The following is a 15413-nucleotide window of genomic DNA, read 5'->3' on the forward strand; positions in this document are numbered from 1 at the left end:
TAGCTGGAAAGACAAAGATGTATACCTTTCACTTCAATTACTTCTTCCTGCACTGGAGTCCGAGAAGGTTTTTGTGGAACAATCTTCTTTGAAACTTCGGGTACTTAAAAAATATGTACAGATATATTTGTATTGTGAAGAATATGGCTTTGCACAAAATTTAAAAATACTTTAGATGATTATATAAATAACTAACACGGGAACATACATCAGTAAACAGACGACGTGTGTACATGGTACTAGAAATGTTTTAAATCATAATACCTTTGGTAATTTGAACTTTCTCCTCCTCCATTCTTCGAGAAGTCTTTTCAATTTTTTCAACTACTGGCTTCTTTATAACTGCAAGCATTTTAAAGAAATTGCAGTACTTTTAGAATTTCTATTAAAATTCTCTCTTTCTCCCTATGTATCCATATATGTATGTATATATGTTTACATGCATATATAATATGTATATAATTTTAAAGAAAGAAACAAGTTTGGTACTCTGAACTTTAAGTACAAGGTCCTGTACTTCAAATATTTTGGTTATTTTTAAAAATATTTATCATAATAATCTCTTTATTATCTTTTTAAATTTTGCATTAAATAAATTAGATATTCTTAGGAAAAAAATTCGTTGATACAATAAAGCTTAGAGAAGAAGTTGTGCCTATTGGATTGAACTGGTGGTTTATACATCTTTGCCAAACAAGCCATGATAATGATGTTGATGCTCTGATCTACTTAAATAATTCCAATTACATACCTTTTGGAGGCGGTGCTTTCTTTTCAGGCACTTTTGCTGGAACTTTTCTCTCACGGGATTCTTTAACAAAAACAGGAATAAGAAGGGATGCTTAAATAGGTGAGTTCTAGTAGTTTGTATCAATTGCAAAGGAAATCAGAATATATAATCATGGAAAGTATTGTGTTTGGGATCGTTATTGGAAACACGATCTCTTGCAGCTGGATTTCGAAGCAGGATCAAGCAGAGATGCAGCAAGGTAGTGGGAGTAAACCCTGAATTTCTGCATTAGAAAATAGCACTCGTAATTCAGTAATAGGACTGAATGTTTCCGCTTATAATGTCAAAGCCTGAAAATAATTACAGAAACTTAAAGATTAAGTTTCTAAAAATTTCTAACCTTAAGACCTAAATGATCATTTCATTGATTTCATATCCATTACAGATCAGGGTAACAACATTGAAAATATGAGGAACTGAGAAGAAGGAGAACAAAAGGCGCCCAGTTGATACATACCTTCGTAAACCTCCTTTTGCACTTGAATTACTTCTTTCTCTTGGTAAGTTTCTTCCCACTCTTCCTCCCCTTCGTCATAACCTTCTTCCCTTTCATAGTATTCCTGGCCTTCCTCGAAATCTTCTTCCCATTCCTCATGAACCTCCCTTTTAGCTTCTACCTTGGTCTCCTCATAATCTTCATCTGGTTCTTCATAATAAGGTTCTTCAAATGGCTCTGTGTATGGTTCCACTTCTAGTTCGTCGTAAGGTTCTTCCAAAGATTCAATGAAAACTCTCTTCTCCTCATAGACGGCACGCTTTTTCTCATACACAGCTTCTTTTTCTTTCTGAACCTCTTTCTTTCTGGTTATGGTTTTTATCTTCACTTCTTCCGCTTTGGAGGATACATCGATAATTTCAGGAGCTAAAATGAATGAATGAATGAATGAATGAATGAATGATACATCAAATGACAATATTAGCATATTAATTATATCCATTATCCATAATTATATCCATATCCAATTACTTCATAAACCAAAGCCTGTTGTCAAACAATATCAGTGTTTGGATCTCAGCGTTATGTCGATAATTTGTCATATTTTCTGTGTGTTGAATCCATTTAAATTTTTGTTGACTATGGAACACAATAAAGAGTATCAAGATGCACTCTACTCTTAATTTGAGGATTTTTCCAGTGTGAACAAAACAGCATTCAGTAAATATCAAATGGACACACCCTCCATTGTTCTAAAGGACCTCCAGTTTGCGAAGCCCCTGGTTTCCCACAAGGATATTTTAACATTTGATCATTTAATGGAATTTATATTTAATGTTAACTTCTATTTAAGTTTATAATTATTCTTTCAGAAACATTTCTAATTTTAAAGCTACATTTCTGATAGTTGAATATGACTCTCTTATCAGTTTTGTAAAGATGATACTTAAAATTATGTAACCAAGTCAAATAGTTGTTTTTATAACAACAGCTTAAAAAAAATGAAGGCTAACATTGTTTACGTGATCCTTAGTACTTGTGTTAACTACAACTAAAACAATAAGGATGCTGCCTCCCTTTCCACCCCTCACCACTGCTGTTTCCACTGAGGCTGCCTGCATCAACGTCGCCTCTGATTCCCTTTCTGGGACTGGAGCAATAGGAAATCGTCATTTCTAGTACTAATTTGAATATGGCAGAGGAGATGCCACAACTTTATGATCAACTAGAAGCCTCATATTTAAAAAAAGAATCCAGGGGCGCCTGGGTGGCGCAGTCGGTTAAGCGTCCGACTTCAGCCAGGTCACGATCTTGCGGTCCGCGAGTTCGAGCCCCGCGCCGGGCTCTGGGCTGATGGCTCAGAGCCTGGAGCCCGTTTCCAATTCTGTGTCTCCCTCTCTCTCTGCCCCTCCCCCGTTCATGCTCTGTCTCTCTCTGTCCCAAAAATAAATAAACGTTGAAAAAAAAAATTAAAAAAAAAAAAAGAATCCAGAGCAGAGATGCAAATCTCAGGAGTAAATAAAAATATTTAACAATATCGTTTCATTTACCTTTTGCTGGAATTAAGGCAGTAGGAGGCAGGGGCTTCTTGGCAACCTCTGGAATTTAAAAGAATAGAAAATACGTTTATCTTTAGATCATGCATTATTTAATGTTTACCAATCCTCTGCGCTTTGTTAGTCATTTGTACTATCTGTGACTACTAGACTAAATGCCTTTATAACTTCCAAATTTAGCCCACCAGAATTGCTAGGCAATGCCATATTAACAAAAATGGGGAAAGACTGAACTCTGATTCTAGTTTAGGTCGATTTAAAACAATTTCAATGAACATGAAACATGAAGAGACTATTCAATAAGTCTAATGCCAGAAAATAAGGCGTGTTTCATTTTTTCAGTAGTTAACAATGAAGTTGAGAAAATATCCACACTTTTTGAGCTTCCTCTTATACCATAATGTTTCACAAATGGTCACTCAGGGAAACATCTCTGGGAATGGTGCCTTGTGCTCCTGGACTCTCCTTCCTTCAGGAGGACTTCCTTACTCTAATCTTGGTTAAATAGGTAAAACTATTTGCTTCAATTTAGTTATCTAGTCTCCCTCCTAAAACACTTCCAGGATTTGGTACAAATGGAAGTAATTGAATTGATCCTCCTTCAAAAAGTGTTTTATTTTTCTTCAGGGACTGGCAGCAAGATGAGCCAGGAAGGGTTGTGAGTTGGGCTGGAACAGCCACTGAAATTAGCACCAGTCCTTGGCCTTCTATTGGTACAACCTACTCCAGAGCAGCCATGGGACTGGAGGTGCCATCCAGAGATAACAAGAGCTCTGGTGCTACCGCTGTGTGCCATGGACAGACACAGGCACAGGTGGACGGGGAAGAAAAAAAGGAGAAAGTAGAAAGTTGACGAAAAGAAAGTAAGGACTGAGTTCAATCAAGAAGAGGGCGTGAGTGAGGGAAGGCAGAGGTTCCATTTTGTGAATTCAAACTCTTACCTTCCTCAGCCTCCACTATTTGGCATTAAAAATTGTTAACCAGGAGAAAAGCAGTAACATTCAATTTTGATTAATTAATTATAATACCTGTAGGTGCCTCTTCTTTGGGCTTTGCAACAACTTTTTTGGCATCTTTCTTCACAGCTTTTTTGGTCACTAAAAAAAAGAATGTCAGAGGTAAACAAGTGAAATGTTTCCAGGCTTTGATGGTAATGAGATCTTGCAACATTATTGCAAGATACCTTGTTTAAGAAAGGTCTTGTGCTAGAATGCAGAAAATGTTTTTTGGATGGAGATAGAATATGTAGGGTGATTTTATGCCTGTCTACAGTTCAAGTTTTCAAAACACCGAGCCCATGAACCTGTGATACCATAAATAGAAAAGGTCCACATTTTCACTTTGTTTCACTTAGATAAGAGCACTTTAAATTTGTCAGAAAGAAGAACAAGTGAATTAGTAAAATTAAAAGTCCTATCTATGATACTGTAGTAGTATTCTTTGTTGTTGCTGACATTATACTTTGATCATGGCCCTTACTCATAACTTGATTACAGCTTTTGATATTCATGAATAACACAGTTTTTAACTTTTAAAATAAGGTCTCGTATTTTAGTGGGTGGTCAAACTTAGCCATGTTGACAGTATCATTCCAAGACTCATTCATTTAGCTATGATTATTATTCCTGACAACACATGTAAATGGAAATTTAATTTATGATTTTTAATTCTTGTTCTTCTTTGCTCTCAGAAGTAGATGAAATATACTTAACTATTCATATAAGTTATAAAAATGCTTTTGTTATTGAGATGGATTCGTCACAAAACTGGAAGTTTTTCATTTTTTGTTTGTCTACTATAGTTTCCCTGAGGCTGGCTGAAAACTAGCTCAACCTCTTGACACCAATGGTAGCAGATATTAGGGGACTAGCATGCCAAACGCTGGAAACTGCTACACAAAAATCTGACTATGGAAATATCTGGTTTTGACATGCAGATTTTTTTCCTGATGCGAGAATTCTGACAGCAATTCTCAACTTTCAGAACTCTAGAAAGTCCCAGGAAGTCTGCTGACTGATTTAGTTGAATAGCTTGGGGGACAAATAGCATAATTTGTCTATTGAAGTATTTGAAAAGGGAAATTCCCTGACATACTCAAGAGCTCTTTATCGGTTAACTCATTCCTTAGCTAAGGAAAAAAGAAATTGAATATATCAAAGATGTTCTAAGTCATATTTTTGTAACAAAACAGCAAATTTTAAAAAGGCGTTAACATTGTAATTGAGAAAAAAATACAAACTATAATTTGCAACATGACCATAAACTAGTATGGGTTATCCTCAGGAACTTCACTAGAAATTAATTCCATTATATATATATATATATATATATATATATATATATATATATATAATGGAATATATATAATGTATATATATATATACACACACACACATGTATACACGTGTATATATACATATACATATATATATATACATATACTATATATAATATATTGTACATATATATACATATATAATAAGAAACATGAAATCAATTTGCCATTAATGTTTAAGTGATTCCTTTAAGATAAAATATTTTAATATCAAGCATTGCATTTGGTTTGATGGTTATTTTCATAGTTTTAATCATATGTCTGTCTTACACATATTTAAAGTATTGAAAGTAAATAATTTACATTTTGAAAGGCAATTCAACCTGTTGACCACTAGAGGGCCAACATGTTGCATTTGACGACATTTTCCAGGTCTGCAATAATTAACTATATACTTTGACATTTAGGTAGATAACATAAAATACCTTCAATGCGTTTTGCTGGTGGTTTCTTTTCTTCAGGTGTTGGTAGCAACAGAGGAATAGGAGGAACAACCGTAGGAGGGATTTCTGAAGAAAAGAAATGCCATCATCATGGTTTGGTTTTTTATTTGGTGTGAAGTATAATGAAAAGTCTGATTCATTACTTTCAGTACTCAAAGGTGTTATACTATAAATTAATCAACCAGAGAAAATAAAAATAGCATGTATTTATAATTGTTACTACTCTTCTGCTTTGATTTTTAAATATACAGTGAAGAATATGATGTGTTCTGGCTTTCTGCTGTGGTTTGGCATCGCTAATTTCCTAATGGTAGAAAATTGTTGCTGCAAGCCCAGGGGTCGTGGTGTTGGGTCTTACCTTCTGGAGGGACTGCTCTGATAGGCATGGTTGGGATTGGAACCCTGGAGTCAGGAATATCTGAAAAGGAACATTTAATGATCAGCATCGAGGGATTGAAACAACACATATTTATTAGACAACTAAGATGTGTTTGTCAGGCATTTCCAACAGCAGAATCTAATCTACAGACACCTGTATATAGAATCTAATATAGAGAGATATTAGAATTCTTTTGTAAGTAACCACATAGGCAGGTTGATTCCCTGTGAAAACTGGTTTTGTTCTATGGCCACACAATTTTGGCATGATCCTAGATACCAGCTAAATGAGACCTTATTATCTCTAATTTCCCAAGCTCACAAAGCCTAACATTTATCTTATTTCCTGAAAATAATTTTACTGAATAATATTGGACTAAAAAAATAAATATTTTTAGACTTTTCAGTTTGGCTTCTATCATTTACAAAATTATGTTGAATATATGGTGAACAAGGGTTGATTTCTTTTCTTTTCTTTCTTTTTTTTTTTTTAACTTACCAGGAGGCTTCATCTCAAGTTTGATTTCTGCAAAAGAAAAAAAAAATGACATTTTTGTATTTAGAATCATCTGGGCAGGCTTCTTTGTTTCAAAGATTGCAGTGTGACTTTCATGTGGTGTTTTCTGACCTTTAGTTGTTAGGTACAGTTCTGCTGTGCTTCTGGCTTCACCTCTTGGTTCCAGTCGAGCAATTACCGAATAGACACCTAAGGAGAAGAATCATCAAACTTTGTTTTCTGGTGTTTGTAAATTACCCTTCTTTATTTAAATACAGGATTTAATTTGAATTTATTTATGTATATTTATATATAATTCTCTTTCCTTAAGTAGTATTCTATATAAAATTACAGAAAGTAAGTGTAAATTTGGGTACAAGTATATAAAACGGACAAGATTTAAATGATATATTCACAAGGACCCTGTGAACTGAATTACCTTCATCATCTGGGGTCACATTGTGGATGGTCATATAATGGCAGCGACCATCATTCCTGAAGTTGTATTTCTGGCTCTCAGTCAGTTCTGTTGGTCCTTTATACCATGTTACAATGGCATCATCAAAGGACACTTCACATTCGAAGGTGGCAGACTGATGCTCACTCACCACAATGTTCTGTATGCGTTTCGTAAACTGAATTGGTTCAGCTGCACAAAGAGGAGTCAAAGTTAGATTGTACAGGGAGGAAGTTTTTGTAGTTTCCTTTCTCCTCAGACAGTTAAAGTCTCCATCTTTGTCTCCAATTGGAATATAACAAAGGCCGAAAATGTAAAACAAAAAAGAAAGAGCTCTTGTCTGCATCAGTAACAAAAAATTATCCCAATACTTAAGTGTATTCCTTCAAGACCAGTGTAGGAAAGTATAAAGAAATCCCTGAGAGTCCTTAAAATATTTGCACAAAGGCAACAGTCAAAGGTGCTTATAACCCAAAAGTCAAATTAAACTTTAAAATGTTAGTGAAGTTTGGGTTCAAAATAAAGGGAACATAAACTTAACTTTACTCTGTAATTTATTCTCCTTTGAAATTCTATCTTCTGTAAAAATAATCTTGCTATTCAGGACCTAGAATTGTTTATTATCTACTATGTTATAACTTTCCTTGTGAAATAATGTAAACTCAGTAGGAAGTCTGGACTTTAAAATTTTACAAGATTCAGAAACCTGCTTGTAAGCACCTGTGGACATACACAAAGGAGTCAATCCATGGGAATTGCAGGCATGGTTAGTAGGAGAATGGGCTGGAGTAGGCGGTCCTTCTGCAAAATTTTATTTGGAAGTCTGGAATTCAGACTTTCAAACACAGCATCATCATCTTTCAAAACTGTCTGATTCTCAAGTATAACAGTATCAAGAACATCTTCGACATCATAAGTACTCTGGTGAGCTTTTCTTTTCTTTTTTTTTTTTGAGGGATCATATAAGAATGCAATTATTTAAAAAATGATAAGTGGTTTCAACTGGATCCTTTAAATTGAAAATAAGAAAATTTTTTGAGCTTTAAAATACAACCAGGCATTAATACCCATTTAAAGCAAGTCAGAGAAATTGAAAAGTCATATAGTTGTATTTCAACAACTATAAGTGGGCATCAACTGGACGTAGATGCTATCATTATAGCCAAAATGTTGCTCAATAGAACCCCAGGGTGTCTTCGGATAATGCATACAGTCAAAGGATTGGGAAATGAATACTGCTGCTCCTAAATCCTCAGATTTCACTTTATTTCAGAGATTTAGAAGATTGGAATATAATCCTCACATGAAATAATTATTTTTGAAAAATAGCTGCTAATCACACACCCCATATGTTGTTAATTTTATCTAAAAGGTAGATTCAAATTAATTTCTATAAACAAAACATCAACTCATAGCCAAGATCTTTTAGATACAGCTATGAAATCTGGTCATGTCTGTGATTTCTTTCTTAGAATAAGAATCACAGATGTGAGAATTATGGAAGCTGGTAAAATTATAAAGACTTGTTGAATTTTGCAGAATTATTTAGAATTTAAATAACTGTTAGAAAGTCATGTCTTAGTTTAGACTGGTATCCGCCTTTGATCCAAAACTACGCAAAGGAATTGGCATTTGTGTGACTACTTCCTTTTTGGTTTCATGTGAATTTTGAGATGTGAGTGAATGCTGTGAGTACGTGTTGGGAAATGAGAACACAAGCACTTTGGAATATGCGCAATGGCAGGGTGACAGCAAGCAGCAGGGGTCCCATATGGCTGCCAATGACCTGTGCTGGAAGAGTCCAGCCATAGTCTTTCACCCACCTTCAATTCTGAGCTCTGCTGAAGTTTCGAGGTCTTCATATTTGCAGGTGTACTTGCCCTGGTCTTCTGCTCGCACATCAGCAATGGTCAGTTTATGCACTTTGTGTTCCACTTCTGTCTTATGTCTACCCTGGGGTTTAAGGATTCTGCCATTTCTGAACCATTCAGATTTTACGTTTGGCACAGAAAACTGGCATGTCATGGTGCACGTCTGGCCTTCTTTCAAAGTAACATCCTGAAGATGCCGCTCCCAAGCAGGCTCTGTTGGAATGATACAAAAAACATTTTGTTCAATACCACATGCAGATGTGCTCAATAGTGAACTAATCTCACAAGTTTTTTTTTTTTTAATACGATGATTTTTACTTACCAATTACAGTTAGTTTAGCACTAGCAATGTGTGGACCACACACCAGTCTGTAATTGCCCTGATCTTTAAGTTGACAGTTTTTGACTCTGAGTGTATGTCGATCACCATCAATACTTATTTCAAATTTATCACTGGGTTCCAGTTTTTCAGTCCCTTTGTACCATGAAAGCTTGATCTCTGGATAATTAATCTTAATGTCAATTTCAAACACAGCATCATCATCTTTCAAAACTGTCTGATTCTCAATATCCTTGATCAGAGTGACAGGCTAGGAGAATAAAGAATTGACACATGTTAGTCACTCCTTTCCTTATAATCCTGAATAATAACCTGTTCACTGTGTTATCATCATAACTCATTTTACCTCTGTCTGTGACAGCCTTTGCTGAATAAATGATACAAGTTCCTCAAATTCCTTTTCATCCTTCTCTGACTTCTCTATTTCCTCAATTTCCTGAGGAGGAAAAAGTTTAAGTATTACATATGGAAAAAATGTGAATTCGAGGATACATGATTCTACTCAGCTTCCACTCTTGATGCTGTTTAGGTTATACTAAGTGATCTTATACAGTTGTAGGGCTCTGGAAATTCAAAGGGGATATATTAGATGTTTCAAATATAATTTTTTAAATCTGTATTTTTTCATGTTTATTTTTGAGACAGAGAGAGACAGAGCATTAGTGGGGGAGGGGCAGAGAGAGACACACACACACACACACAGAATCCCAAGCAGGCTCCAGGCTCTGAGTTGTCAGCACAGAGCCCCATGCGGGGCTCAAACTCGTCAGCCGCGAGATCATGACCTGAGCCGAAGTCGGAAGCTCAAACGACTGAGCCACCCAGGCGCCCCCCAAATATAAATTTTTAAGATGATGCTATATACAAAAGAGCATACCAATCTATGGGTCTCTTCTTCTTGACTTTGCTTTAGTATTTCAAATGCTTGAAGAAGACCCCGGAAGTCAGTGATTCCATACATCCGGGCATATTTTTCATATTCTTTAGGATCAACATTTTTGAGAAGTTCCATGATATCGATTTCCTCTTCTTCTCCAGGTCCTTTCTTTAAGATTGGAGTCCTAAATGAAATCAGAAATACACATAGATCACCTGTCTTCTACTTATTTTGAATTGCCTATCATTTAAAGATTATAAATGTCAGTAAGGTTCTTTTCCCCTTCACAAAGACATAGTGCTATTTCCTTTATTCAAGAAATATTAGTCTTTCAGGGGCACCTGGGTGGCTCAGTTGGTTAAACATCTGACTTTGGCTCTAGAAAACAATTCAGAACATGAGAAATAATACGTAGAAATAAAAATGTCATATCTAGATGCATACACACTTCTCTGTAGACCATTTCCTTTGTTCAAAATTTTAATAAAACTTCACTTCATTCTCAGAACTTTCTCATGATCATTCAGAAATTGATCTTAATGAGCCACTAACTTATGCCCAAATACTGGATGTTTGCTTATATGTTTTTGTGAGAATGTCTCTGTGCTTATGTTCTTACATGATCTGAATCTTGGAGGGAATGGTCCGTACCTCTTGAGAGATCTCTTTTGTGAATGGAAATTTACTGTGCATGTTTGTTTTTTTTTAATTGAACTTACTTTTTCAGCATTGCTCTAAGATCTCCTTCAATCTTCTCTTGTTTCTTCCTTTCATCCACCTGTAGGTTAACATTACTTTCAATTTCACCATGTTTATTAAATGCGACACATCTATACAATCCAGAATCCGTTTTTGTGGTGTCTCTAATCTCCAACTTTGCTTCATCGCCTTTCTGGTGGATAAAAATGCGACCCCCTTGGTTCAGTTGTCTCCATTTCCCTTTTGTCCATTTAACATTTGGAATTGGATCACCTCCAACTTTTGCAATGAATGTTGCAGTGGTTTCTAAGGAAGAATGAAAGCAAATGAATAAAGACCTTAATTTTCCCAAATCAGTTCTTGAGATTTAAATTGGTGGCAAAATGTACAGGGTAGACAACGATGCACTTTTCACGAAGTACTTACTTTCTACAACTCTGATACTCTGAGGTTCTGACACGAAGAAGAGTTTCCCATCTACTGCTGCTTTCTTAGCCACAGGGACTGCAGCTGGTTTGTCTGAAAGACATATTTACATGTTTTGTTATTACAATTACATTAAAACTGGAATAGATGATTCCGTTGTAAAATAAGCTTTAGGAATTTGGCCATGTCAAAGATATCATTCACTCTAGGACTCTAATGAGAGTATAAGAGTGGGTTATGGGAGATACAGCAATTTTATAAGCATTTATAACTAGTATAACTATATCTCTCACATACAGGTTGAATGACAATTATAATATCAGTATCAAATTTTATATTTCTATGCTTGGCTTTATTATATAGATTTCCTCCAGGACTATGACATCAGACTACTTCATGTTACATTATTATAGCATAATTTTTGGAACTTAATTATACATTCTTGGATACAGTAAAAAAGGTACAAGAAAGAGGATGGTGAACTTGGGGTAATTTCAGACAATTTGTGTTGAAATAATTTTCATTGAATTCTCTAATACTTCAGTCATAATAAGGGGGCTATAACTGCAAGTGAGCAAGAACTGATGTTTCTAAAATTGGATTCCATTCTTATTTAAGTTGTAATAAGAAAATAAATGTGACCAGTCATTGACTTGGTCTGAATAATACTTCGGAGGTATCTGTACCTTTAATGGTCACTTTTGATTTTGAAGTGTCACTTCCAGCCACATTTGAAGCTTTACACACATAATCTCCTGAATCTGCTTTAGTCACGTCCTTAAGTTCCAGTACTGCGGTGCCATTAGCAAAGCTGAAGCTGCATCTGTCTGAAGGCTTTATTTCCCTTCCAGCCTTCAGCCACTGGATCCTGATCGGCTCTGATCCACGAACATGGCAACTGAGCTGCACAAATTCTCCCTCACTTGCTGTTACTGGAGTAAGGTGCTGATCAAACACAGGCACTTTCTTAGGTTCTGGAATTGAAAAGATATTTTAAAAAAATGTTTATTTATATATTTTTGAGAGGGAGGGGAGAGGCAGAGAGAGGGAGAAAGAGAATCCCAAGCAGGCTCCACCCTTTTAGTGCAGAGCCTGATGAAGGGCTTGAACTCACAAACCATGAGATCATGACCAGAGCCGAAATCAAGAGTAAGATGCTTATACAACTGAGCCACCCAGGCATCCCAGGGACTATTTTTAAACACAAAAGGAACATAAAAGCCAAAAAAAATTGAATTCCAGAAAAGAGATAAGTTTTGCCTCTAACAGGCAATACTGGTTGTGGTAGTAGAACTGAACCAAGAACTGAATCAAGGTTGATTACTCTCTGAAGGGAATAGCTACATTTGTTAGATTTTTTTTAAAGACAAAGGTTTAAAAATAAGCAAAGAGTAGATGCCGTGTTGCTCATAAATCATGTAAGCATCTGTGTCCATTTATTTATTTATTTATTTATTTATTTATTTATTTATTTTTTTCAACATTTATTTTTGGGACAGAGAGAGACAGAGCATGAACGGGGGAGGGGCAGAGAGAGAGGGAGACACAGAATCGGAAACAGGCTCCAGGCTCTGAGCCATCAGCCCAGAGCCTGACGCGGGGCTCGAACTCACGGACCGCGAGATGGTGACCTGGCTGAAGTCGGACGCTTAACCGACTGCGCCACCCAGGCGCCCCTAAGCATCTGTGTCCTGATTAAGCACTGCAAACATTGCAACTGGCAGTTCCTATAAACTTCTGTGCCATATAGCACACAATTGATTCTCTCCAACCTGCATATATCTGCATTTTTGCCAAACCCTAAAGACTAAGGGCCTACTGGGGAATTCTCCTCATCTAGAGGAGCAGTTCTTGCTGTCCTCTTGGAAGGAAAGCCAACATTTTAGTAATCCATGAGCCCATATTGTAATACGTGATTATCTGTGACTTTCATCTTTAGTTGTTAAATGCAGCTATAGTAGCATTTAAAATCCAGTCTTTGCCCAAAGGAAACAGCAGCTGAAGCTCAGTCAACTGAAAACCAATGAAGAATACACAAGTAACGTGATAGGAAGGCCATGTCCAACTCAGTGTTATATAATGATTTTATTCAGTGATTCTGAGAAATATTAAAATAAGGCAATATTCATGATTGTAATGATTAAAACTTCTGACGTCTACGTAAAAAATTTTTTATTTCTACAAAGAAATAGCCTCTGAATTCTATAGAAAGTACTTATCTACTTAATAACCACCAGGGATGCAAATCATAAATATAAGACACTGCTAAGGATACATTTTTTTTGTTTTATTAAACATATTTTAAAACTAAATGCACTTGGGGCGCCTGGGTGGCGCAGTCGGTTAAGTGTCCGACTTCAGCCAGGTCACGATCTCGCGGTCCGTGAGTTCGAGCCCCGCGTCAGGCTCTGGGCTGATGGCTCAGAGCCTGGAGCCTGTTTCCGATTCTGTGTCTCCCTCTCTCTCTGCCCCTCCCCCGTTCATGCTCTGTCTCTCTCTGTCCCAAAAATAAATAAACGTTGAAAAAAAAATTAAAAAAAAACAAAAAACTAAATGCACTTAAGTTCTGTTCAATGAGTGTATTTTAAGTTAAGACAACTCAATGATATTAGCCTATTAGTGATATTAACCTATTACTTGTGCACGTACCCTGAAATGGCATGCTATGTCATCAGAGCTGGTAATCAAACTCCCAGCTACTCTAGGAAGTTGGCTTGTAAAGTGATTTTGATGATTCTACATCAGACTCATCTGGATGAAGCCATTATGGTCAGAGGATCAGATAAAAAAGACCTCCTTAAATGATACACTCTATTTCTTTGCCTCAAGCTATGACTGTATATTTAAATACATCTTCCATAATGATATGCAGCATCTTTTAAGTCATCTTTTTTTTTTCCTTTTCAAGCAAATTTTACTCTTTTGTCTGGGATTAATATTCATTTACAGGCTAAAAGCTTTGGGCAATATATGTCAAACAATAATCCTTTAGCAATGGAAAAGAGCATGTTTTAGAGTGTGATATAACTAAAAATGAGCAAAGCTAATGCAATTTTCAATGATGAAAATTTAAGAAGTTTTTGAAACAAATATGCTTCATAAAAATCCATATACCACTTGCACATGAATTTCCAAGTAGACTTGGAATTAATTCTAGCTTCTGGAGAGAATTGTGGGATATGATCTACAAGCTAAGATTTTAGTCCCTTGAGCATAGGACACCTACTTTGCTGGCCGTAAATTACAAATAGTAATATATTTTAAGTAAATATATGTGGAATTATGGTGTGCCAATTACATAATGTATATTTATAGTTGGCCTTTGAACAACATGGGTTTGAATGGCCTGAGTCTCCTTACCAGCAGATTTTTTTCTCTTCTCTAGCTTACTGTACTGTAAGAATATAACATATAATAAATAACATAAAATTATGTTAATCAACTGTTGATGTTATCGGTAAGGCTTCCAGTCAACAGTCCCCTATTAGTAAAGTTTTGGAGAAGTCGAACATTATACAGGGATTTGTCAGGGCTCGTAACCTCCATTTGTTAAGGGTCAACTGTACATATATCTGTTAAAACTTACTTGGTCAACAGATGTAAAGAAGAAATGCATATGTCAGAAGAAATGCACAGGAATATCTAATGGGCAATAAAGAAGAACACAAGAGGCTTGGGGGTGCAAGGATAACTAACCTTTGATGACAATTGAAGATGTACACAGAGCAGAGCCTGCATCATTCGACACTTTGCATGTGTACAAACCAGCATCACCCATGCCCGCCTTCTTGACGTGCAGCAGGAGTATGTTGTTCTTGAACGTAATTTCACAGTTAGAAGTTGGATGTATCTCTATATTATTCTTGTACCATGCAACCATTATAGGCTGGGAGCCAGCAACACGGCCCTCAAGCTTGAAAGAATTCCCTTCTGTTTCTTCAACTGTCTCTGAGAGTTTTTTAGTGAAACTTGGTGGAATGAGCCGCTCTGTAAGAAATTGCAATGATATATGAAATGGAAGCCAGGAGCAGGTTATCGATATGAGGCTTTTCAGGAAAAAGGAATCATATTTTACGTTAAAAGTTAATGCTGACCAACTAAATACACCAAATCAGTGTATGTTCCTAAAATTTCAGCCCTCTCCACAAACTTATTCTAAACTGTTTTCTCATTTATGGGATAGATGATGAAAATAACTTACAACTGTCTCCAGAACCACATAATTGTAAAAAATAAAAAGAGGAGGGTGGTATTAGGGTTATGTAGGATGTATATAGTTTTAGAAAAATATGAATTTAGAAATATCACT

General features: G+C 35.9%; 1 protein-coding gene across 1 annotated transcript in view; it reads right to left on the reverse strand.

Annotated features, from left to right (window-relative positions):
* Positions 1-15413, reverse strand: part of TTN (titin) — a 278672-nt gene that overhangs the window by 163364 nt on the left and 99895 nt on the right. The window contains 19 exon segments of the mRNA XM_043577187.1: positions 26-103; positions 265-342; positions 752-811; positions 1248-1652; positions 2777-2824; positions 3811-3879; positions 5543-5626; positions 5919-5978; positions 6438-6464; positions 6567-6644; positions 6874-7083; positions 8715-8975; positions 9085-9352; positions 9449-9538; positions 9980-10163; positions 10699-10984; positions 11105-11197; positions 11791-12078; positions 14801-15091. Coding sequence (XP_043433122.1) covers positions 26-103; positions 265-342; positions 752-811; positions 1248-1652; positions 2777-2824; positions 3811-3879; positions 5543-5626; positions 5919-5978; positions 6438-6464; positions 6567-6644; positions 6874-7083; positions 8715-8975; positions 9085-9352; positions 9449-9538; positions 9980-10163; positions 10699-10984; positions 11105-11197; positions 11791-12078; positions 14801-15091 — 2958 coding nt within the window.

The sequence above is a fragment of the Prionailurus bengalensis genome, chromosome C1, assembly GCF_016509475.1.
Source record: "Prionailurus bengalensis isolate Pbe53 chromosome C1, Fcat_Pben_1.1_paternal_pri, whole genome shotgun sequence".
Taxonomy (NCBI): domain Eukaryota; kingdom Metazoa; phylum Chordata; class Mammalia; order Carnivora; family Felidae; genus Prionailurus; species Prionailurus bengalensis.